General features: G+C 39.5%; 1 protein-coding gene across 1 annotated transcript; it reads left to right on the top strand.

Annotated features, from left to right (window-relative positions):
• The first annotated feature begins 6,820 nt into the window (after positions 1-6,820).
• On the top strand, positions 6,821-24,611 carry calb2a (calbindin 2a). The gene is made up of 11 exons (XM_046395243.1): positions 6,821-7,088; positions 11,135-11,211; positions 11,301-11,390; positions 12,691-12,771; positions 15,182-15,238; positions 17,435-17,512; positions 18,709-18,764; positions 18,902-18,941; positions 19,147-19,200; positions 22,529-22,600; positions 23,802-24,611. Exons 1-11 carry the CDS (start codon positions 6,995-6,997, stop codon positions 23,916-23,918), a joined length of 816 nt encoding a protein of 271 aa, XP_046251199.1. The 5' UTR covers positions 6,821-6,994; the 3' UTR covers positions 23,919-24,611.
• Positions 24,612-25,700: the final 1,089 nt, after the last annotated feature.

The raw sequence follows: 25,700 nt of genomic DNA, 5'->3' as shown, positions 1-25,700 counted from the left end.
AATAAATATGGATGTGTTCATGGAGGAAGATTCTCCCTCTTTCGATAACAATGATGATCAGGGATGAGGAAGATATCTGTACTATCACTGTATAACACATTCACACACGCTCTCTCTCTCTCTCTACCTTCAGCTTCACTCGCTCAGTCCTGAACTTGAAACACACGTCAAACTGTTGAAAACGCTGTGAGATTGAGATGTAGTGGAAATGGCTGTTCTGTGCCACGCTTCTCTCTGTTACATAATTCATCTGCATACAGCATGTAGCACTGCAGCCCACTGTGGAGCTAAAATATTAATACAAATGAAGCAGGCAACACAACACAAGCACAACACCTATACTGGGCTGGACTTTGTGCACACGCATTAACATGAAAGCCTCAAAACTCCTCACAGGGAAAAGTGAGACGTCTATGAAGAGATGCACGAAGGATGCAAATTAGGCTCTCTGCTTTGAATGGAGGGAAGTGGTAGACAGGACACACAGATAATGACAGGCGATAGGAGTGAGTAAAGAGAATAAGAGAGGAGAATTAAGTGTGTTTGAGTCGGCAGTCCCCACAGGCTGGCGGCCGGCCTCATCTGTAACGTAATGTTGATCTATCTATTGTCACTGTGCCAACTGAGCCCAGAGGCCACTATTGATTATTATAGAGTGAAAAGAGAAGCTGAGGAAATAGAGCAGGACAGCTCTGCTGAGTTTGCATTCTTTAACACTGTCACACGCTGTCACATACTCAGTCTTTTTTCTCCGTCACGCACTAACTGTTCTTATGCACTGTCATGTACCTGAGCTCACACAGTCTGTGAGACAGCAGGGCCCCTGTTAGTGAATGTGACTTTTACAAGCATAAGAAATAGCGTCAGTGGGGGGATGTCTCTGTTGACTTTCACACAGTACCTCCAAAAGGAGTGGGCTGCCAGCAGCTTGTCAGCACTGTACCAGTGTACAGGCTGGATCTGGAAAATTATTGATTCACCTCTGAGGAGACATGAGGTCAAATTCAACTATCCGTCTACAGTATAGGTTTGATGGGGCTAACTTGGTTCATCTCAAGGACTCTCTCTCTGGACTTTTTAGAGCAATATGTTTCAGTTAATATTTATTCATTTTGGATGAGGTTAACCACTTTGCCAAACACATGTTTTTAAGCTGGATAAGATATGAACACTACTACAACAACAACAACTTCAGGTACTTCAGATGGTGATACCAGAGTGTATCCTCAGAGAAATGGGCACTTGAAAGAATGTGCATTTGTTTTCAGAATAACAGGCAGTTGGACAAATGGACTTTTGGTCCAATTGGTTGGACAATTTGGACTGTAGTTTCAGATTAATGGGCTGTTGGAACAATGGCATGGTACTCCTCAACCAAATTAACACAGGTATGTTTTTATTTGAGTTTGAATTGAATTAACAAGATACATATTAATCAGTGATGTGGTTTTAAATCCAATCAAGTCAAGCAGGGTTAATTACCTCCTGCCACCAGCTTCATACTTAACACACAGATATGAGAATGATATTGATGTTCAAATCTTACTAGTACAAAAAAACAAGCTCTCAAAAATGTTACCTAAAATAACATTTGGAATAAAATAAAATAAAAAAGAAGAAGATTTGCCATGCCAGCAGAACATAAAATTGCTAATTTGCTCTGTGTCTGATGGACTTGTAAATAGGTAACTGCAAAATCAGCATAGAACTTCACACTTAATTGGCATTAAAGAAACTGCATCAAGCTGGTTTAAACCTTATTTATCAGATCAATCTCAGTTTGTTCGTGTTAACATTGAATCCTCCATACAAACAGAACTTAGTCACGGAATTCCCCAAAGTTCTGCGCTTGGATCAATGCTAATCACCTTATATATGCTACTCATTAGTGATATTATTAGGGAACACGCCATACATTTTCAGTGTTATACCGATGACACTCAATTATACTTATCGATGAAACCAGATGAAGCCAATCAGCTAACCAAACTTCAGGCATGTGTGAAAGACATAAAAACCTCAATCATTTGCAATTTTCTACTTCTAAACTTAGACAAAACTGAAGTTATTGTGCTGGGCTCTAAACATCTTGCATCAAACAAATTATCTAGTGATAAAGCTAACCTGGATGGCATTACCTTGGCACTCAGACCCACTGTAAGAAATCTGGGATTTATTTTGGATCAGGGTGTTTCCTTTAACTCACACATAGCTAAAATTTCATGAACTGCCTTCTTTCACCTTCACAATATTGCATCATTAGACACATTCTGTCTCAGAAAGATGCAGAAAAACTAGTCCACCCATTTATTACCTCCAGGCAGGACCACTGAAACTCCCTTTAATCAGGCTGCTCCAGTAAGTCCTCGAAGACTCTCCAACTAATCCAGAATGCTGCTGCACGTGTACTGACAAAAACTCATATTAGAGAGCTTATTCTCCTGCACTGGCTTTACACTGGCTGCCTGTAAAATTCAGAGTAGAGATTAAAATTCACCTCCTCACATACAAAGCCCTAAATGGTCAGGTGTCATCTTATCTCAAAGAGCTCATAGTACCTTATTATCCAACTAAAGGTCTATGCTCCCAGGATGCAGGGTTACTTGTGCATTCATCAAAAGTAGAATGGGAACCAGAGCTGTTAGTTATCAAGTTCCTTTCCTATGGAATTATCTTTCGGTTTTGGCCCGCTAGGCAGACACCCTCTCTATGTTTAAGAGTAGACTTGAAACCTTCCTTTTTGATAAAGCTTATAGTTAGGGCTGTCCTTGGCGGCCCCTAGTTATGCTGCTATAAGCTCAGACTGCCAGGGAACATCAGCTTACCTCTCCTAACTCTCCTTCCATATGCATTTATGTCCCATTAATGCATGTCACTAACTCGACTTCTTCTTTGGAGCCTTTGTACTTTCTGGTCTCTCAGGTTTGGATTGTGCTTGGACCTCCTGCTGTGGTCTTGCTTAGTTGTATTTCTACATTATTGGTGCTGCTACTATTTTATTGTTAATATTGTTTTTTTTTATTATTCCAATAGTTATTGCTATTTTGCTATTGCTATGCATCTCTGTCTGTGTGCCCTCTCTCTGTCTGTCTCTCTGTGTCTCTCTCTCCCTCTCTCTCTCTCAACCCAACCGGTCAAGGCAGATGGCCGCCCACATTGAGCCGGGGTCTGCTCCAAGGTCTCTGCCTTCTAAAAGGCAGTTTTTCCTCACCACCGTCGCCCAGTGCTCGCTCATGGAGCTTTTGTTGGAAAACTAAATTAAAGAGTTTATTCCAGACCTGCTCTTATTGTAAAGTGTCATGAGATAACTTTTGTTGTGATTTGGTGCTACATAAATAAATTGAATTGAATTGAACTAATAATATGTCAGTGCTATATTTACAGCTTGATCTGCTGCCCTCAAGTCACTTCTTAAAAAACCCTGCATCAGATCCAGAATCTTTTTTTTAAATTTATCTTTTATATGTTAACTTTTCATTCAATAGTAATCTTATCTGAGAGATAATAACACTTAATTTTTTTTCTCGGGTTTTAGAGCTGACAGCTCCAAATGAAAGCAGCTAACAGTCTCTTCTTCACTGCATATGGAGGAGAATGCGCAGACTTAATCCTTCTAAACCTGAGTTCAACATTTGATATAGACAGATCACGCTACATTAACTGAGCAAACGATTGGTGTGTATATTAGGCTCAGCATTGAGCTGGTTTAAATCCTTTTAAAGTAATAGGGCTTTCTCTGTCATAATAGGCAAGTCAATGTCATCTACAGCAGATACCACCTGTGGTATACATTGTGGCTCTGTTCTTGGCCCTATCCTCTCTCTCTCTCTCTCTCTCTCTCGCTCTCTCTCTTCACGCTTCCTGTAGATCACATAATTTTCAGTCACAAGCTTACTTTTCATGGCTATACTGATGACACCCGCTTATATCTGTCTGTAAGACATCAGTCTTAACTGCTTTGCATTAAGAGGACATTAAGACTTGGACGTCAAATTACTCTCATGAGTTAAATAAAAGTAAAATTGAAATAGTCTGATTCAGGCAGCCTAACACAAGAAATCCAATCTTATATAACCTGGGTGACTCATCATCTTATATAGAGCCTGTTGCCAGAAACCTATGAGTGGTTGAACAGGTAAAGAGAGCCTTGCAGTTCTATTCAGCTTAGAATAGTTTTAAAAATACAAATTGTATCTCATGGTGATTTAGAAAAAGAAATTCTTCCTTTTATTTTATTTTTTAATCTCTCTTGGGTCTTTGTTTTTTTTTCTCTGTTTTGCTCTGTTCTTCTTTGTTTTTCTGTTTGTCTGTATTTTGAAGTACTTCTTTAACTCAAATATCATCTTCGTTGGTGCTTTTGGATTTTATTTCATGTAACGCACTTTGTAAACATTGATTTTATAAAATTGCTATATAAATTAAGTTTTGTATAGCAACACTGCTACTCTCTGCTGCACTCTCATGCTGGCTGAATTTAACTCCACTCACAGATAAATGATAAGCTGGGAGGGGAGAGGAGACTGCTTTTCCAGTTTATTCTAAAGCCCAGGCTTAACAGATGCAATACCAGTCTCACTGCCTGTAATGCTTCCTCCCTGAAGCAAGCAAGAGCAGGTCGTCCAGATAGTAACACTCTCATTCCCATCTTGCTTAACAGTTCCAGAGTCATTTCCGCATATCTGAAAAAAATGTGTGTAGAGCCAGGCAGTAGATGGTTTTATTGATATTTTTTTGGGATGATGGAAGAGAACCAGTCACCCTGGTGAACAGATTCCATCGATATCATTTGGAGAACATGCTGGTCTGAATAGAGAGAGGCATTGTTCCTGGGATGTCAGACTTTTTCCAGTATCCTGTTGACCCTCATGGGTGTGACCATTGTCGTGGAGATGAATCAAGTTGGAGCCATTGCAGCCATTGCTGATGTTGGAGCACATATTGGTACAATCCATGGGAGTGGGGGGGGATCAGTTAGGCTGAGAAGACTCCTCATGAGACTTCATGATATCAACTGATGATGTCAAGATGAGTTCACACACGCTTTATGTCAAAGCAGTTTTCAATGTTGGCAGGCACATCCCAAAAACACACAAACAGAGGAGCACCCAGGGCGTACAGTAGGCTGGGTACAAGCGACATGCCAAGTGATTCTTCTAGGACGGTGACTTCATGGCATCCACAGACTGAGGGGAAATGCAACCTGAACATCCTGTTGAGCTGCTGCGAGCCTCAAGGAGGTCATTCCTTGATGCCTCAGGGAGGGAAGATTGCTTTAGCCAGAGGTGCCTGTGAACGATGCCAAGCTGCAGTCTGTGTTAGGGAGATGCCGATAAGAGCTCACAGGGTGAGGGTTGTGCTGGCAGCCTTTCTGACCATGCAGCACAGTCCACTGTGTGGCCAGCTTCATCAGCAAAAAAAAAAAAAAAAAGTAATGAAATGTTGTTGGCTGATGTCTGGAAAGTGCATTGATGAGTCCAGTCTGACAGTGGGCATTAAGCCAGTCTCTGGAGGAATGCTGTCTTACTTCACATGGCTGACCCACATGGCGATCTGTGGTTGTTGTAGCGTTTTCCTCACAAAGGGACACCAAGATGTCCGGGGCTTTGCCAGCCACAGGACTCATATGGGCCCATGGTGGTCAGTGAATCCAGGAAAGATTCTTTGTAGCCATTCAGCTTTAAACTCATGATACAGCTGGCTTGACACACCAAACTCAGACACAGCTCTCTGAATAGGACATTTTTTGTTTTTTGTTTTAATTTCCCTCTCCTCTTGTCATTGTTGTCTCTTCAAACTTTAATGACACAGTTAATTGCAATTTCAGTAAGTATTTTTTGATACTATTGCTACGCCTCAGTGGGCCCCTTCACTGCAGACTTTTTGACATATTATAGCAAAAAAGCCCAGGTGTAATTCATAACATTAATTAATAATAACTACTTCAATTTAGGTGTTCCAGTTTCAGGCATGAATTACAGGGACACTCGAATGGAGCAGAGCCATTGTGACTGTTACAGCTGTATTCTTACTGCTATGCTAACTCAAAATGTATGTCAAGGAGTAAAGTGAATACAAACACAAACACTTCTCTTCGCAGGATTTCAAAAGCATGTGAGTCAGTTTAAAAATAATATTCTTCTTGTATTAAATGCTGTCTTTTTGCAGATTTCATCTGACAGCAGGAACATGCTTCTGGGGATACTTGCCCTCCTGCTCATTACCGTCTTATTACTTCATTCTGAATATTATTACCTCCTACAGTAAATGAGTTGAAGAAATATATATGAGTACAATTTTATTCATTTTCATTCTCCTAATAGGATCTGTGGCTTTACTTGTCCCTCTGTACAGACTGGTCAGTAATGAAAAAGCCCCGAATACCACCCTTTTTTCCAGAATATACATTTATTATGTGGGCTAATCACTGCTGACTGGAGGCAGTGTGGGAAATGTGATTAGCGTGTGAGTTCTAATTAAGTCTGTGAAGCCTCACACACAGACAGACAGGCTTGGGGAGCTGCACGCTAAGATACACACACAGATGTAGGAAGGAGCACATTTGGTCAGCTCACAAACACACACACACACATACATGCACGCATTTCATGTACATACAAAAATATGGGAATTCATATGCATGTACTTGCATTGAATCAAACAGACAAACAGACTCTACTGTAAAGCATAATGATGCAACAACGAAAAGATCTGCTCAGTCTCTGCATTTCTCTCTCTCTCTCTCTCTCTCTCACACACACACACAGACAGAGAGAGAGAGAGAGAGAGATGGGGGGGTGCTGACTCAGATGGAAATTATTGTGGCATTGCGCCCCCAGCGGCGGTGCTGCGGTGCTGCAGCTACTGCGCCAGGGTTAAAAAGCGGCGGGCGGCGCGCCGGGGCCACAGTGAGGGGTGTGTTTGAACAAAAGGCACAGAAAAGTTAGGAGCGGATTTTTCCGACGTCTGACCTGCAGCAGCATCCGTCGAGAGCATCATGGCAAATAAAGCACAGCAGCCTCCTTATCTGCACCTGGCCGAGGTCACCGCATCTCAGTTCCTCGACATTTGGAAACATTTTGACACTGACGGTAGGACACTTTTTTTCTTTCCTAGAACTTATTCAGAGCGCACAATTCAAAAAAGTGCTGAATTTTATATAAACGTTGTAAAATGCAGCCAACTGAAATAAGGTTAATCTTGCGATGATTTTAGGAATATTATAGGAACTATTTCACCTTTAATTACTGACAGTTTTCTGTTTGTCTTCTTAAGTTCTCTGCGTGATAGTCTAATAAAGTGGTCAAAAGGGTATGATGTGGACGTGGTATGATTTTATATACACATATATATATATTGGAGTTTATATTATTATTTAAATGCACGTGTACCTTATCCACTTTTTCTACTAGAAGAAACTGTACATGAATTTCATATATTCAGTGAGTCCTAAATGGTGGGCAAACAGCTGTATGAGCAGCATTTGAAGTTTAGATGGATGCAGCCTCTATTCTGTCCGTGCACAGTGGTGAAGTCCTCTCAGTGGTGAGTGAAGTAGTAATTGATGAATTTGATTTAAACATGCAATTTGACTTGCTATTATTTTGACATCTACGCTCATTTAATTCTAATCAAATATGATTTTCTCTGGGTTACAGTAACCTATAATTATTGACAGGTTTGAATGTTACCCATAGGTTATTATCTCTGGTATTGATTTCAGTTTCCAATGAAAAACTGTCTTGTTTAAGTTTAATTGACAAGTGTAACATGGAACTCCTTAGGCAGTGGGAATAGAGAAGTCCAGCAGATGGATTTATGTGATATGGATGTGATGTCTGTCAACACAAAATTGTCCCATGCACTAATTTATTCAACCCTCAATACACACACACACACACACACACACACACAGTGAGAAAGAGAGAGCGGCACCCACACACTGTCTTCTCCATTCTTAATCTCGATTGCTGCCTTTTCTTCTTGCTCCGTCCTCTGTCTCTCTGTGCGTGTTCTACAGCGGGACAGTATGACATGAGACAAGTTCCCTTCTTTTTTCCAACAAATGCATCAGGCATGTCATTGCTGTCATGAAAACCTAATTATGGAAATGTTCACACATTCATATCACTTAAAGGTCTGCAGACTCCTCTGTGGATTAAGTACATGCTGAGAACTGATAAAAGTGCACATGGAACCCATTGGAAATGCACTTAATATGTTGAAAAGTCAATAGCGGTCAGTCTGAAAGAAGAGTTAACTTTGGGAGTCAATCTGGGGCATTCAAATGACCACTCACAGACAGACCAATAGAAAGTCCTCAATCTTGCTTGTTAAATTGGTTTTGTAAGATGACCAAAATATACCTGCAAATGAGGTGAGTGCATTGCACCTTTTTGTTTTACTCATGTACTCCTGGGAATTCATTGTTAATGCAATCTGTTTTGATGCCTGCACACATGCTGAAATGTGTTCCACGGGGAAATCAAGGTGGAATGTGAACTTGGTTGGGGTGGGTGGAGGGGCTCATCAGCTGAGCTTCTCCTTATGATCAAGTGTGCAGATGAAGTTGTCATATCTGCTATTGCATTAAAATCATTTGGCCAGGTATTGAGTATCAGTCCTACCAGCCAGGTCTTTAAGTCCTACTGCATAGGTATTTTACATATTGTGGTTCGCAATGAGTCATTTTGCAAATCAAATACGAGCAGTGTGCAACAACAGATTTGGCTACAGTGAGTGATTTCTGCTCTCATTACTGGGAGTGTCTTCTGGCACGGCAGAAAGAAAGAAGAGCTAATTTGTTTGCTCAGAATGAGTAAACATCTCTGAGATGCAGGTAAAAATACACAGGAGGCAATACACCCTGAGATGATGAAACCACATATTCCCCTGTTGGCCCCAGATCAAGTCTCATCAGGATTGTGTCTCTCTGCAGCTCCTCCGCTCTGTGTCCCTCTCATCTTTCTCTGCTGCCTCTGTCAGGCCTTTTCAATTCAAATCTCTTCAAAGCTGAAAAGGAAACAACTGCAGTTCTTTCTGCTAATTATAGAGCATTTGCTGTCATTATTTTTATTAAGCTGGATATGGAAATAAAGAATAAGAAACAAAAATCCACGTCGGGAACTGACCTAGCTCTGATCTCAACACAAAATATTTGAATAGACAAGACTGCACTCTCCTTTGAAAGGCAAATGCACTATAGGCTTTAAATATGCACTTAGGTGGCACAGCTGCCCACTTTGAGAGTTTTCCTGTGTTGGGGATGAATTTTAGAATCAGAACTAGTAGGAGAGTAAAGCGTCTTTACCAGCATCTCCTGGGACTATAATGACGCAGTATCCCAAAGAGTGTGCATTTTGGACAAAAATGTTCTCTGAACCTTTTATCTAGCAGGTTGCTGCAAGCTTTAAGTGCTTGTGCAGAATGGCCAAAATATATACAGTATATATAAGTAAGTTGGTTGTGCTCTCATTATGACATATAAAACTAGTTATATGACATTTAAATTTAAAGATTTGGTGTGTTGTAGTCAGCCGTAAAATGACAAAACAAAACCCAAAAAAACAAAAACTGACAGTGTTTCTTGTTTTTCTGCATGCTTAGTATCACTGGTGGTCATTATAACAGAGGCACTGATACTGGATTTAGGACAGTTTAATACAAGCTGGACACACTGTAATTAGACTGCAGCACACATAACATTTCATAGGAAAAAAAGAAACAGATTACCTTAAGCATATTGTTGTGGCCTAAAGGCTTTTCATGCATCTGAATAAGCACAGTACAAACAGATGCTGCCTTACACAGAAAATATAATGGAGTGAATGGATTTATTGACATATTTATTGAATGTATGACAGCGCTCCAGCGTAATCTATTCATAAATCTGTTTTTATTGTCATTTTTGCCATTCGCCTTGTAGTTAATTACATCGTAGTCTGTTTAATTATCAAGCAGGCTATTTCTCTCCAGAGTGCTAAATGTCAATAAGACCCACAGGAGAGACGCTCAATAGCAGCAAGGCATTTTACTGCCCCACTTATTGAAAAGGCAGAGCTTGAGTTCATGAGTTTTCATAATATCACTCAGGAATGCATGCACCCCCCACCACCCAACCAAACACACACACACACACACGTGCAGAGAGAGAGAAAGAGAGAGCGAGAGAGAGAGAGTGCGACAACAAAGACACTAAGTTAGACGGAAGACGTCAGAGAGCGACAGCAAGTTAAAGGGAGAGGAGGGGAAGTAGATGTCTTAATAATCTTTGTTAGAGTATAATGAGGCAGTTCTGCCTTCCAGGGTTTTATTGAAGCAGCTAGGCACATCGTTTGCAGCCATCTGTCCAGCCATTCAGCACGCTTGTTGATAGAATATTGGCACTGGTTCACAGACTACCTGGGTGAAGCAAGCACACTCATTTGTCCTCTGAATAGGTACTGTCAGGGCAACAGAGCACCAGGCTAACATAAGGTAACAAGAAAACCAACTTTATTGTCCCCAAGCTAAATTCGTCATGACAGAATCAAAAATGTGTGGGACACCATCTCAGGATAAATGCTATTTGACAAAAGTGTCGTCAAAATGATTGACAGCATGCAGCAAAAACAAGGTTAAAACGTTTTCTGAAGGGTTGCACAAAGCTTCTGTTCCTCATTATCATCACTTTTAAAACAATCTTTAAAAAAAACTCTGGCAGAAATTGTCACAGTGCACAGTTATACATATCGATTTATCCCATTTGCAAAACTCCCCCACTGAAGGAAGTATTGATCTCTGTGGAATAAAAAAGCTGCCCGCTGGTTCATCACCTTCTAAATCCTAGAAAAGCAATTTTCCATATATAGTTTCTCCTTGCGTACTACACCGTTAACACACAGTCTTTGAGGAGTGATCAGCTTGCATCATGTCAGTCAATAGCACAATCCATTGAGCTAGAGGGGAAGGAAGAGAATTACTGGTAAGAGGTTCATGTTTGAATCAATACCCAGGCAACAACTGAGCCATGCTGGGATCTTTTTGACACTGTGACACTGTGACCACATCTATGCTGGGGATTTTGCACATCAGCAATACTGAAAAAAGCCCCTTGTGGTATACTATAATATGCAGTTTTGCTGTGTCTGTTTCCCAGGTAATGGCTACATTGAGGGGAAAGAGCTGGAAAACTTCTTCAGGGAGTTGGAGATGGCTCGGAGAGGAGCAGGGGTGGTGAGTTCAAGGACCAGAGATTAAACACAGACACACATACTGAGCACTCAGGTTTCACGTCTGTTGAGTACATATGCTTTTGCACTCAGGACCCTTCAAACCCCACATTCAGAGAAAAGATGAAGGAGTTCATGCAGAAGTTCGACAAGAATAAAGATGGACGAATTGAGATGTCAGAGGTAAGGCTTTCAAGGTGTTTTTTTGTACTGTGTCTGGAAATGTGTGATCATTAAAGGAGTAATTCGATATTTTGTTGTTTTCATCGCCATATTTTGGCTAAAAATGACTTTTCTTGCCAGAGACATGGATGGAAAATGTTGATGTGATAGTATGTCTAATAAGTACAAACTTAAGGTGGTTAAATGTACAATGGCAGCTTTTTCTTACAATGACTTTGCAGGAAATACACTTATTTGCTTTCTTGACAGGAGTTAAATGGGAAAATTGTAACCATTTTCATATATGTCACAGCCAACAGCTGGCTAGCTTGGCGTTGAAACCGGGCAAAACAGCTAGTCTCTTCCAAAGTGGAAAGGCAGGCTTAATGACTTCCAACAATTTCACCAGTTTGCGACATAAGTCCTATTGTTTTTACACTTTACTTTTGTACAGATTAAATAAATAAGATGAAACATTATTATAACATTACTTGATGAACGTTGGAGGTGCTGGGAGTCACATTTTATTGCCTGTGAACAGAGCTGTGATAGCTGGAGTTTCCCTGGTTTCTAATGTTTTGACAAAGCTAAGCCAACCAGCTGCTGCCTGTTCATACTTCAAATTCATACTTAAAACAGGGAGCACTGTGGCAATCTTCTCTCAGCATGAGAGGTGATAAATTTATTTCCTAAGATATCGCTTTAAAATTTGGAAGTGAAGGAGACTACGTATGGTCACAATAACAAATTCAGCATAACTGTTCTACTTGGGCCAGTGAAAGGACAGGTTGAGTTTTGTTGATGTGCGTTCACCATACATGTTAATGTCACTTAACTTTATTGCCTCAGACACAAAAGTTCCTGTATTAGAATTTTCTGCAATCTGTGGAGGGTGAGAAAAAGTTGTAAAATAATTCACAGAGCTGGAGGAATTACACGTTAGAGGCTTCAGAGGCCTGGTCAATATACTCAAATCAATGCATACAGTCTTTATGATACTTCTTTCCCTTGATTTTACGATTTTCAGAGCTTGCCTTGAAAGATCTGCAAGGAGAGCTTCTGCCGTATCAACAATCCACCTCTAATGTGGAAAATTTACAAATGACTTTTAGTTTCCATTGTTGAAGGTGCAAAGGCTTTGTCTGAGCATCCAAAAACATGATTTTTAAAAATGATTCTAAGGCCTGGCCCTGCCTCTGAGGTTATGGCTCTCCATTATTTATGACGAAAAGCAGATGAAAAGCTCCCCATGTTTCCATCTATTCTGTTCCACCATCTTGGGTTCTCAATACTCCCATTTTCCCTTCATTTCTCTCTCTAGCTGGCCCAGATTCTGCCAACTGAAGAAAACTTCTTACTGTGCTTCAGACAGTTTGTCAGCTCCAGTGCTGAGTTTATGGCGGTAAGAGTGTGTTCCTGAGTGTGTGTGTGGAAGGGTCATGCAAAGCTGCTGTCGCTACTGATGAACTCTGTCATATCATCAGTTCTTTACAATAGTTTCTGTACAAAAGCTTTTTGTTCACTAAGAAATGTCATTGTCAAAACATACTTACTTAATCAACCACAAATTATACACCAGAGTCAGTCAACAATGGAGGGGGGACACCCTGCATCTTCTCGTTCTGACCTACCAGAAATTTTCAGGGATTAGTTCCCTGTGAATAGCTGAAGGTGTACTAATTGGTGACATAAACCAAGAAGTATGGAAAGAACATCACTCCCATTCTCCATTGGATTACAGATCCAGTGACTACACCTGGTACATCATGAACACGACATCGACTGTAGAATTAGCTGAGCACAAATAAAGCAAGCAGAAGTCAGATACTGTACTGGGGGAAAAAAACAGGTTTCAGTAAATCCCTTCAGCAAAGTTGAAATAAGGTGTGAAAGGTGTAAAATAGTACTGACATCATTTAACATTTTGGCTACTGTGATACATTGAACCCCTCTTTATTGTGGCAGCTGTGGCTCAGGAGGTAGAACAGTTCGTCCATTTATCAGAACGTTGGCGGTTCAATCCCCAGCTCCATGTCGAAGTGTCCTTGAACAAGACACTGAATCCCAAATAGCTCCTGATGCTGTGTCATCAGTGTGCCAATGTGTGTGAATGGTTAGATCATCTCCTCTGATGGATAGCAGCCTCCTCCATCAGTGTGTGAATGTGAATGAATAACTAGCTTGGAGGACTGAACCATCATTCTCCAAAAATGTTCTTTTTGTAAAGGTCTCCGCTGGTTAATATGAAAAAGTTAAGTTCTCAATGCACAATGCAGAGCCAAACTTGAAGCATTTAACCGACTCATCTTCTGTCTGGAGGTGTGTTTGAAACAGAAAAGAATGAAAACATGTGAACTTCATGCCTGTACAAGTAGAAAACCACATGCACCAAATGCACGTTATTCAAATCCCAGCTGATAGAACTGGAAAACTTGTTAGAAGGTCCATCACTTACAAAATATGATATACTAAACTGAATACTAAAAATCTCTAGTAACTTTACAGAAAAATGTCAGATACTTAGCTATTCTTTTGAAGCAGCTTTACTGAGGTTTGTCAGCAACAGAACAACTAGCATACCTCAACCAGAAGACAAAGCTGGAAACCTAATAATATTTTTAAGTTGTCTATATGGACATTCATTCTAATTTCATTATAACGGTACGTCAGTAACAAGCGTATTAACAACAAGTTAAGCTAACAAGCCAGCAGACGTTAGCTACACACAAATTTAGTCATATAAATTAAGACTTACTATGTAACGGTCGAGTTGTGTGTTTAAGAAACCATTTATTTCTGACAATGCTCAAGGATTGTATAAAGAATTTTAGTGCTACAGTGAATTCTGAATAATGAATGAATGTAGGAGTAACAGAAAGCCTTCAGCAAAGCGAGATGTGTGTTGAAAGGTACTAGAAAAAGGAAATCATTTATTTCACAAAATGCCTTCACAAGATAAGGAAATGGCAGATCCCATGTTAGATCCGCTGCAATGAAAGAATGGAACCAATTAGAAACCAATTACATGTGGGGAAGAGGCTGTCCTTGTCTCCTGTGTCATATCGAAGAGGAATAATGAAATGAGAGGAGGAGGATGAGTGAAAGAGAAGGTGTGTAGAGAGAAGGATACAAAGGGCAAATGAGATGAAGCTGGAACAGAAAGGATGTAAATGAAATGTCGATGGGAAGTTGAGAGCCAGAGTTAGAGAACATAAAACAAGAGAGAAGGATTAATCAATCTTTGTTGAAGGGTGCAAGGAGGAGGAAGTGGGTGGTTTTTAAATGGTTAGAATGAGGAAGCAGAACCTTCTATTTTCAGAGTCATATATAATGAAAAACATCACTGTAGCTTCTCTCTGCAGAGCCCAGAGGAGGAGTAGAGGGGGAGGAGAGGAAAAGGGGAAAGAGAAGGAGAAAGGGGAAGGCCATCCATCTTTGATAAGGAGTCCTTCTTCGGACAGGGACAGCTACTAGATTAAAACATTCATTAAAATGACTTACTCTGCTTGCCTCATTTCTCTTGCTGTCTCTTGTTGCCTTCTGCTCAGTATGCCGGTGAATGGGATTGTATTTAAAACTGTGTGATTACAGTGATGGTCCATGCTTTTGTGGTCATCCCCACTGAAAGAATTTCTGCTCTGCACCAGCGAAAAATCAAACTCTTAGCGAAGTTAGAGAGCAAGATGGGCTCCTATCAGAGAGGATTTATGTAAGGGGGGAGAAATTTAAATCTTTCTGGAGAAGACTGTCTTCGTGCTTTGTGCATCAGCGCTGAAAAACTGTTTTAAACCTATTCTCTTTTGTTCCTTTAGGCATGGCGGCGATATGATACAGATCGCAGTGGCTACATTGAAGCAAATGAATTGAAGGTAAGTTGTCAATATATTATTCCAAATGATAAAGCATATTTCAGGTTATTTAAGGAAAAGGCCTTTATAGAATATTTCTAAAACAATATATTTGCATCCCAAAGACTAGCATAACCAACAATGCCTAATTAAAATTATTATTATTTATTCATCTGCTTACTTGGTCATGCTTATTCTTATTTTGTTATGTCTTTTTTTCTTTCTTTTTTCCCCAAAAAACATTCAAATGCACATAAACACACTTGCACATGCTTGCGAACAGAGCACAGACTCTAATCCTAAACTGTCAAATAGTACTAGCAAGTAGCCTTCTCATGAACTACTCATGACCCTGACTTAATTTCTATTTTATTTGCATGTACTTAAACACTTCAATAGTCATGTTTTTCTGTTAAATCCCTTCTCATATTTCCCATACTTTTAATTCACTTTAGGAATAAAAGAGTCATTAAACGCCTTAACTCGTATGCATTTTTTATTTTAAGTCATCCCCCAGATGCTAGGACTGTCATTTGCACCAGTGAAATAAAACCAAAATAGAGAAAATATTCCTCAACATTTTGGTGAAATTATCAGGGCCTGGCCTGCAGAAAGAAATAGTGTATAGAATTGAGAAAATTAGTACCACTGTCATGCCTACATGCTAAATATCATGCTAAAGCCAGCAGATGATTAGCTTAGCTTAGCGTAAAGACTGGAAGCAGGGGAAACGCCTACCAGCATCTCCTGCTGGTAGGCTCCAAAGTGACAACACTTTGCAGCCTGGCTGCTTGTTATCACAAAATAATACCAAGCAGCATGTAACTTCCTGTAAAACTACAACTTGTCCTTTATATGTACCTGTTTTAGTACGTATTAAAACAAGATGTGTTATTTAATAAGTAATCTTTAGAGACCCAGGTAGAAAAAAAAGGAGGAAAGCGCCAGGGTGGCTGTTTCCCAGTCTTTCTGCTAGATTAAACTGATTGCTTGCTGGCACAAGTTTCAGTTTCAGCCTACAGATGTGAGAGTGGTGCCAATCTACTCAGCTAACTGTCAGCAAGAGAGTGAGTAAGGATATAGCCAGTAATGTCAAACCGTTCTATTCTATTCTAAGGCCCTTGAAACCTTTGTAGAAAACATTTATTTTCATATCTGACTTCAAAGAAACTACTAAATGATGAAACTGATATACTGATTATGGCCTAAGTTGTAGTCTTTGACATATTAGCTAAAAACTTCAACAGATAATCAGCATTTCGAAACATTTGGCACTGATGAATGGGTGAGTAAAGCCAAGCTGCAGTTTTGACAGAGAAGAGTTAAGTGGCTGCTACACAGGAAATTCCCCAATGACCATGAATTTTTTTCAGGTGAGGATCCAGTTGCAAAAAGCTTCACAGATTGCACAAATGTTACACACTTGAACACTTTTTGGAAATGTTGTGTCAGATTATATAATAGGAAGGACTTCTCATTGGGGAGGAGAATATTAAAGGGGTCAATGATCATGTGTCACATACAGATTGGGCCACTTGGGTTTTTACGGCATCACATTTCTGATCAGTTGCAGATGAGTTACTCAGGTGTGGCTTTTTGAAAGCTTTAGGAAAATGCAGATGAGACGGCAGGCAGCAGACGTGTCTCACCACATGACTGTGGGCAGACAATGAAAATATCTCAGTATATCAACTCAAGTACTGAACAAATTATGTCATAATAATACTGTTTTAACTGCGCTAGATTTGAAAGGGAAATATTTCACTGCGCTACATGTACTGTATCTTATGTCTGAGGTTACTCCTCGCTCTGCAGATTAGGATTTTACAAAATAAATTCATGAAATACGCACAGTTTTATCTTTATTTCTGTCTTTCCAAATTCTGTCTTTACGATCTTTCTTTTGTCTCCTCCTTTCCTTATTTCATTTATCTTTAGTTTTCATCTTTAATTTTAGCCCTTTATATTTTTCTTCTTCATTCATTTGTCTTCTTCCTTCATCAGTTAATCTCAAAACATGGAGATCCCAAAAACTGAAGAAACTAAACTGTTCTCCACCTTAACTGGACCATCATTAGTCACCAAACTTGGTGCATTTTTGTGATTTTTAGATGAGATTAGAAAACCAAAGAACCTGTATTTGTCATACATCTGCATCTCCTTCCTCACTTCATTTTTTCCTCATTTTTTTTAATGTTTGTGTGTCTCTGTCCTCAGGGCTTTCTGTCAGACCTGCTGGAGAAGGCTAACAGACACTACGATGACCAGAAGCTCCAGGAGTACACACAGACCATTGTAAGACTCTCTCACAATGCAGTACACGCACACAAGAACCTCATTGCTACTCTATTGAGCTTGATATCAGGAACTGAGACTCATCATTTTCTTTTTTTTAATGTCCCTTTAAAGTTCAAAGGTTGTTGTGTCCTTTGCTACAGGAAGTCATTGCTAATCATTGTGCAGTTAACAAGGTCATCTCTCAGTTTAAAAAATGCTCTCAGTAACATAAGTGAGTGAAGAAACATAGGTTAAAGTCACACACACACAAAAAAATCACTGTGAGTCTTCATGAAAGGAATATGTCTTGTGTCTGGAGGATCTCAGAGACCTGCCATGTTGGTGGCATCAGTACTGTGCGGCTGAATGGTAGAAACCCATCATCTCCTGCAGGGTGTGTGTTTATAACCCAGATGTGCTAACATCTGCTTCTTCCTAGAAGCCCCAGAGATGAATTGACCTGGTTCCCCGAAGCAATTCCCTCAACATGTTCACACTGGGCCATTTTTGTTTCCTTATACTTTTATTATATATTGAAACCACAGATGTTAAAATAAATAATTGAAGGAAGAAAGCAAGCTGATGGAGACTTGCCAAATAATCCCTATTAAATAATGGCATAGGCACCAATATTACTAAGGTGCTGCTGATGAACATATGTTGTACTGATTCATAGAAGTAGTTACAATGTGCTCGGAAGGCCCTGTGTTATTCTCCAGCTAAAAGAACAACCTGAATCAAAGTAAAGTGTGAATAATTTTAATTGAGATGCAGAAAAGACAAGACATTATTGTGTAGGAGATGTAGATGATGATATGAAATCCCTCCAGTGGAAATGTTTCTGAGTCAGCAAGCTGGCCACATTTAAAAAAAAATGCATGTATTTTTTAAATATGTTTGTAATAATGTTGTGTGCACATATTAGAGTGCCATCATTAGCTTGTCTTTGAGGGATCATATTTGAGAAAATTAATTTCTAAGTTGTTCAAACTTTTTATTGTGTAAAAAAATGCTGAAACAGTTGAAACAGGTTTTATGGACTGTCCCATTACTGGTATAGCAAAAAAAAAAAAAAAAAAAAAAAGGTTTTATAGTCAATGAAATTCATGGGACTGCATTTGCCTTCATCTTGACAGCATATATCTATAAAAAAACATTCTTTTCAGTCTTTCTACCCTGTCCCTTCCTATCTCTGTTCTGCCTCCACTTTGTAGCTCAAGATGTTTGATCTGAATGGAGATGGGAAGTTGGGCCTGTCAGAGATGGCAAGGTAATGTGCAATTTTACTTGCTTCTGTTCACTATATAAATGTTGAAACATATTGCCTGCTCGTGTTCATTCACCGTCTACAGATTTGAATAATTTAACAATTTTTGTGTCGGCTAATAAAGTCCTACTCTCTCACAGGCTTCTTCCTGTTCAGGAGAATTTCTTGCTCAAATTCCAGGTAGGGAACAAATATTGTGCAGAAATGTTTATGCAAACAAAATGGCTGCATTGTTCACATGTCAGTGACTGCTTACTATGGTGTAACCACAATTTTTAAATATTTATGATATACTTCACTTTTTGCTTTGAGTTTTTTCTTACTGAGAGCTCTGCTATTCAGCAGTTTGTAGCATGGTAATCAAAATGAAACCTTGTTTTTATAGGGTGTCAAGTTGACCACTGAAGAGTTCAGTGCCATCTTCACATACTATGACAAGGTAGGTGATACTGTATTCGAGGTGGTAGTATAACATTTTATTCCATTTAATCCCAAACACACAGTTAAGGTCTGACCCTCTTTCTACGATAGCTTCTCTTCCACTAGGTTTCAGTTGTCAGTGCATTTTTGACAGAGGTGGCTTCTTTCATCAGTTGTTCTTAAAAACTGCAGTGCTCCTGCGACCTTCTGTCCAAGTATTTTAAGCTAAATTGGTATCCACAACATTTGAACAGTTTATCATTCATATTTGTGCCTGTATAGTGCAGGATACACATCCATCCATCCATTTTCTATACCGCTTATCCATCAGGGTCACAGGGGAGCTGGAGCCTATCCCAGCTGACTTCGGGCGAAAGGCGGGGTTCACCCTGGACTGGTCGCCAGTCAATCGCAGGGCCAACACACAAAGACAGACAACCACACACTCTCACACTCACACCTAAGGGAAATGTAGAGTAGCCAATTAACCTAATGTGCATGTTTTTGGTATTGTGGGAGGAAGCTGGAGTACCTGGAGAAAACCCACGCAGGCGCAGGGAGAACATGCAACCTGGAACCCTCTTATTGTGAGGCGACGGTGCTAACCACTGCACCACCATGCCACCTCTAGTCTTGAATTTCCCTCGAGATCAATAAAGTGTCTATCTATCTATCTAGTGCAGGATACAAACTGCATCTGAAAGCTGACATGCTAATGTGAGGACTTTGGAAAAGAAAATAAATACTACACATACACTGTAAAAAATAGAAGAAATTGCAACATTGCACACAAAATCAACTAGATTCCTGCATCAAGTTGGCTAGACTCAGCAATATCTGTTTTGGAGTATCCCTTTGGTTAACATAATGAATATGCAAATACCCTGTTTTAAATACCTATGGCGTTCCCCAACCACATAGGGAAATGAGCACACCTGTCCCTCTGTCCAAAGCTCAGGGTAATTGAGCATTCGTTCAGTTAATGACCACATTTTCCACATTAGCAACAGACTGATGGGAGGGACTACAGAGAGTGATCTGATACAAGACATATTCAGCTTATCCTCAACTTGTGTTTCACTTGCACCTGTGATTACAGCAGGTGTAAGTCACCATCATACCATTTGACAACAACTACAGGACTACAACTACAGCCAATGAAGTTCTGTGTCTGTGGGAACAGTGGGAGCTGTCTGTTGATGACTAGGTTAGTCAGGTTAAAAGAGGTCAATGGTATTAAAATAATTAATATACACAAACAATCAGTGTACTCACCCCCTCATCCTGTCACTCTCTCTGACTATCCTATCCAAGAAGGGCATAAATGCCCAAAAAAATATGAAAAGAAAAAAATATGATATAACAAATGACATGACTGAGTTGTTAGCATGGAATTAGCACATACATTAAATATAGCCACATAGCGTCCATGCTAATTAGCCAGGGGTTAACGCATTCCAGTGATTTACCACAAGTTTGTTTTCTAATAAGCAAATAACATTTGAGAAATAATGCAGGTAACAGGACTGTATCTTCAGATTAACCATTTAATAACAATATCATCAAATATGCGGAAAAGAAAATTAGAGAACATATTTTTGGTCTTCTCGTGGCCTGGTAATGGTATTTTTTCATGTCTGAATAAACACAGCCACAATTTCCCAGTGCTCACATGCTAGTTTGCTGTGACAACAGCCTTGTTGATTGTTTACATTCCTCACGATATTTGTTTTCTTAAATGTTAGACACATGAGGTTGTTGGATTAGGAACTTAACTGCTCTTAAATTAGTGTTAGGATGGCTGTTCCACATTCCAACATCTAACCTAAAACTAACTTCACTGTGGTGATTGAATAGCTCTGAATTGAGGAATGAGTGTCACTGTAGCAGTGACAACAGACTTTAACAAATAACTCAGTCACACAAAGCACACACCCACAGCTGTAAGTAACAAGTCTCTGAGCAGAACGTTCTGCTAACGTTAGCACAAAGCACATATCCATAGCAGTGAGCAGTACCTGCCAGGTACCATTTAGCCTAGAAGAGATAAGAGAGGCTGTTAACATTAAAACATAGCACTCATTAAAATATTCTATATGTAGCACTAACAATAAAATATCACTGAAGTTCCATGACTGAAAAATTGAGACTTTCAGCCCCTGTTTCAGTCGAAATTTCATCAAAATTTATTGCCAGTGACTGTCTTGTGTTGGTCTGTATACCATCTTTGGACTTAAGGTTGGAGAACAAGAAGTCAGGAAAGGGCAGTCCTTCAGAGCAGTGGGAGTTGCGTGCACATTCATGTCCTGGATTGGACTGAAGGCTAGAACGCTCTCTAGCTCAATTGCAGAGGCCTGGTTTGGATACTAAATTATAGATGAGCCACTGCGGTCCATTCATGTAGACTCCTGCGAATGTAGCACTACCATTTATGTGTGTAATTATTTTCATCATTTTGTTATGAGGTCAGCCCCTGCAGCTGAAACACAGGCAGCTGCTGTCACTGGTGCTGAGAGATCGTGGGCAGGGCAAAGTGTGTCTGGTCAGCTGAATACTAACATGGCTCACAGTGCCACAGCCCCGAATTGTGAGGCTTTGAAAATGACTGAAATGCAAGAAGGCACGCAACATAGGCAGACCGACTGATACCTCATGTTGTTCTGCTTTCCCAAGACTCTGCAGGTTTTTATCCTGAAAGGATAAAAGTGGAAATAAATAGAATTCACGCTTGATTCCTAAGATCTAGGACACTTCAGCCTGGCATTTAAACATGAAAGAGCATTTCTCAAAGTAAAAAATAAGACTGGCACGCATCTCAGCTCTGAAGTCATCTTGAGACTGAGCCTAGATGAACAGAACATGAATTTGTGCCTCTTGCCAAGGGAACATTTCCAACAATTTGGGCTTAATTTTTGGCCCCAAACTCTAAACACTCTACTGTGAGACATAACTCATTAATTAGGAAAGTGGCTCCATATTGACTTTACAGCTAACCCCCTTTAAAGAGTTGTGAATGGGAAGTCTTTTTAAAAAAATCTTCATTCACGAATGGTCATTTGGCTGGTATATTCATGATGGCTGCCATAAAATACTGAATGAAGATAAACAGCAGAAGAGGGTACAAAAAGGAAACTCAGACTCTACACAAGCTGGTGCACGTTGTTTGAAAAAGACAGGCAGGAATTTCAGGTGTAATATGCAGCAACATATTGCTGAGTTGTAGTTGGCTACAGTTTAATTATGTTTTGCTGTCTCCAAATCAGTGAACTTGCCTTTCCTTCCAGTCCTTTTCAAACGTGTGGAGAAAAACATGATGTTAATGGTGTGTCTCTGTCGACTTCTTTTAGGACGGGAATGGCTACATTGATGAGCAGGAGTTGGACGCCCTGCTACGAGACCTCTACCAGAAAAACAAGAAGGTTAGAAGGGGGCTTGGGTAAAGGTTTATGGGTATTTGTATACCAGTGCATACTGTGGCTGACTTTTAAATTTAACAATTTAAAATAACATAGTACCCATGTAGTGTAAAATTAACTGAAAATAAAGAGAATAGAAGTGGTAAACATGTTAAGTAAAGAAGCTGCATGTATTATCTCCATTTACCATATGTATATTGGTGCAAGCCTTCACAAAAAGGTTGTCAAACCAGTTGAACTATCTTAGGATGAGTTTAAGGCTTATTAGCTTTTTTTTTTCTTTAATTGACAAAGAACAAATTCAGTTGCAGCACTTTAAAATGTCTAATGTCATTTTAGTCCAGTTGACATTGTGAGTACAATATTAAATTCTACACTACAGCAACAACATACAAAGTCCACGTATGGTCCTTCATGTGATAATGGCAAAGGTTATTTATTTACATTAGTCATATAAAAAATACATAAAAATGTTGGAAAAAAGAAACTTACTTTTTATATATAATACTCTATTATGGCACTAGGGCTATCTATACACTTCATTGCAATAACAATGCTGCTTATTTAACACAGCTTCTGCAGTATTTAGTGAGGTTGGTGACTTTTTACATGAAATATGTAGCATACTCAGTATTTAAGCTCATCATTCTTTGATTTAAAAATAAGTAAAAAAAGTATTTCTAGTGTTATGTCAAACAACATTATCAGTGTAAATGGTGCACTGTAACAGAAAGTTAGAAAATTATCCATCAGTTGTAACCTTTATAAATTAAATGAGTACTTCTAGCAGTAAAAACTAGATTTGTGGTTCAAAATGCAAAGCTCTCACCACCAAGGCCAAAGTGTGACAAACGTCCTGTACAGTACAACATAAGGTTTGAAAGAGAGAAATCAATACTGGTTGAATTTAGTTAGCTTAGCATACATTTTTGATTCAAATAGAGTTATAATGACAAAAAAAAAAACAACAACAAAAAAGGTCATTGAGGGGCTAAGCAGGGAGATTTACACTGTGCTGACTCACTTACAAACAAATCCAGATTCCAGAGTGCCATTTACTGCAAAATGCAGTGCAGTGCTTGATGTTTGCGGTCACCCACCTGTGCCCATGCAACTGCAGAGGAACCACCAAAATAAAGACACCAATAAGGGAAAAAGAGCTTTAGTATTCTCTCTCTATTATACACTCTTTTCTGTTGTTTAGGAGGTGGACTTGAAGAACCTGACGGGCTACAAGCAGAGCATCATGAGCCTGTCTGACGGAGGGAAGCTCTACCGTGGCGAGCTGGAAATCGTCCTCTGCAGGGAGCCAATTGTGTGACTCTTCCTGCTCTCTTGTTGTATATTTTCATTTTCTCTGCCTGCCCCGCCCTGCTCTCCTATGACCGCACCCATTTTCAGCTGCCTGGCAACATATACCAGGTGCATGTGCCAGACACCCACCTCCATCGTTTCCCAACCCCCTGTCGAAGTTATAACTTCAGAATGAATAACAAGTGCACTGTCAGCACGCAGAAGCTCTTCTTCCTTACCCTTATTTTCTGCTATCTGACCTCTCAGCCCTTACCATGACATGCCTGAAACCTCTAGCTTTTCACCTTTTCAACTCTCCCTCATGTCCTGAACAATTTCCAACCTCATCCCCACCCATGCTGTGCTTGAACTGCAACTCTTGTCCAAAAGTCCAATCCTATTATTCCACAGAAATTACCTTTTGACCTGTTGATAACCCCTGAACCTTGACTGATGCTTCATTGACCCTTCCATTCCTTTGCTCTTTCAACTTTGCATTAGAGACAATATATAGTGGAACAAAACTGCAGACAGCTGTGTTTGAATTCATCTAATTTGTAGTCTGTGATGGAACTGGTATTGATTTTTCTCTATTTGTCCCAAAGCCCAATTGTTCCATTGCAATTATTTTCATTTTCAATGTTTGTTTTTGGCTGATACTGTCTATTGAAAATATTAATAAAACTGTCTTAAGATAAAATTAGTTTTGACATTGTTTGAATCTGATTTTATTCACAGTAATTGTGAGTAGGGGTTATGTCTTGTCCTTAAAGTCTGAATGTTTCAGCTTCAGAGCCATGCGATTCTGTGTCATTCTCTCAAAATTATATTATGGTTACTTTCTGTTGTGCTGACCATCTGCAGACGAACTTGTTTATTTATCAAGGTTTCCCAGCTTTAAACTGTTAAACTTCAGTGCACTAGCATAAACATAAACAGGCTTAACGATAAATGCAGAGCAAGGTAGTGTAGAATTTAAAGTAAGTTTAGAGAAACACTAAAACTGGACCCTGTTGTTGATGTTGGTTGTCTGTGTTGAGCAAGGTAACACCAGCAACTATCCAGCTCTTAATGCTTTGGCTTTACATGGATTGCTTAGTGTGCAGAAATAATGGCTGTCATGCTGTAGCACCAACCCAGACAGCTTTATATGCAGCATGATGCATTTCTTCTGGTGGCATAATGAAAAAGACTGAAAAAAAAGTGATATTGTTGAGTCTGCACTGCAAGCCATTATTGTGTGTTTTGTGAATGAAGCAAGGCAACACTGCATAACACTTCTCGCCTCCACTTGAATTGCTAATAGCAAACCCGAACTGCCGCATAAAACAAAAAGTTGACCACAAATTCCAATGAGCATCAATTTAAAATCCATTTCTAATCAATTTACAGATTATTTCCTGCCATTCAGTTGTTTCTTGGGACGTAGGTGAAGACTTATTGTCCATAAGATGAAACATTCAAGCTCCAATAGGTTCAAACATGAAAACGTATTTATATAACATTAAAAAGGACACTTGAAAACAAACTCGGACCTAATTTTTGTCATAAATGATGAAAATAAATTTGAAAGGGAGATAATCTGATCAGATTTCACCAAAAAGCAAAATCTTTGAATGTCCATACAAACATGAATTCAGACTATTACATAAAGGATGGAATACTATATCACTACAAAACTTAACCTCAGCAATGATCAAAACTGATAACCAAACAATTTGGCTGAAATAACAAAAGTGCACCAGGAAGCCTTTCAGTTCAATCCAGGGTTCAAGGTTTCCCCAACTTCTGAGCTGAAATGTTACTCCTC

Source organism: Scatophagus argus, chromosome 7 (genome assembly GCF_020382885.2).
Source record: "Scatophagus argus isolate fScaArg1 chromosome 7, fScaArg1.pri, whole genome shotgun sequence".
Taxonomy (NCBI): Eukaryota; Metazoa; Chordata; class Actinopteri; family Scatophagidae; genus Scatophagus; species Scatophagus argus.
The sequence above is the reverse complement of the archived record's forward strand: the minus strand, read 5'-3'. Positions and strand labels throughout refer to the sequence as shown.

Excerpts from the sequence above, each read along its gene's own strand:
- calb2a (XM_046395243.1), top strand. The coding sequence starts at position 6,995 with ATGGCAAATAAAGCACAGCAGCCTCCTTATCTGCACCTGGCCGAGGTC. Across the intron at positions 17,513-18,708 it reads AGGAGTACACACAGACCATT|CTCAAGATGTTTGATCTGAA; the intron begins GTAAGACTCTCT and ends TCCACTTTGTAG. Across the intron at positions 22,601-23,801 it reads TCTACCAGAAAAACAAGAAG|GAGGTGGACTTGAAGAACCT; the intron begins GTTAGAAGGGGG and ends TCTGTTGTTTAG.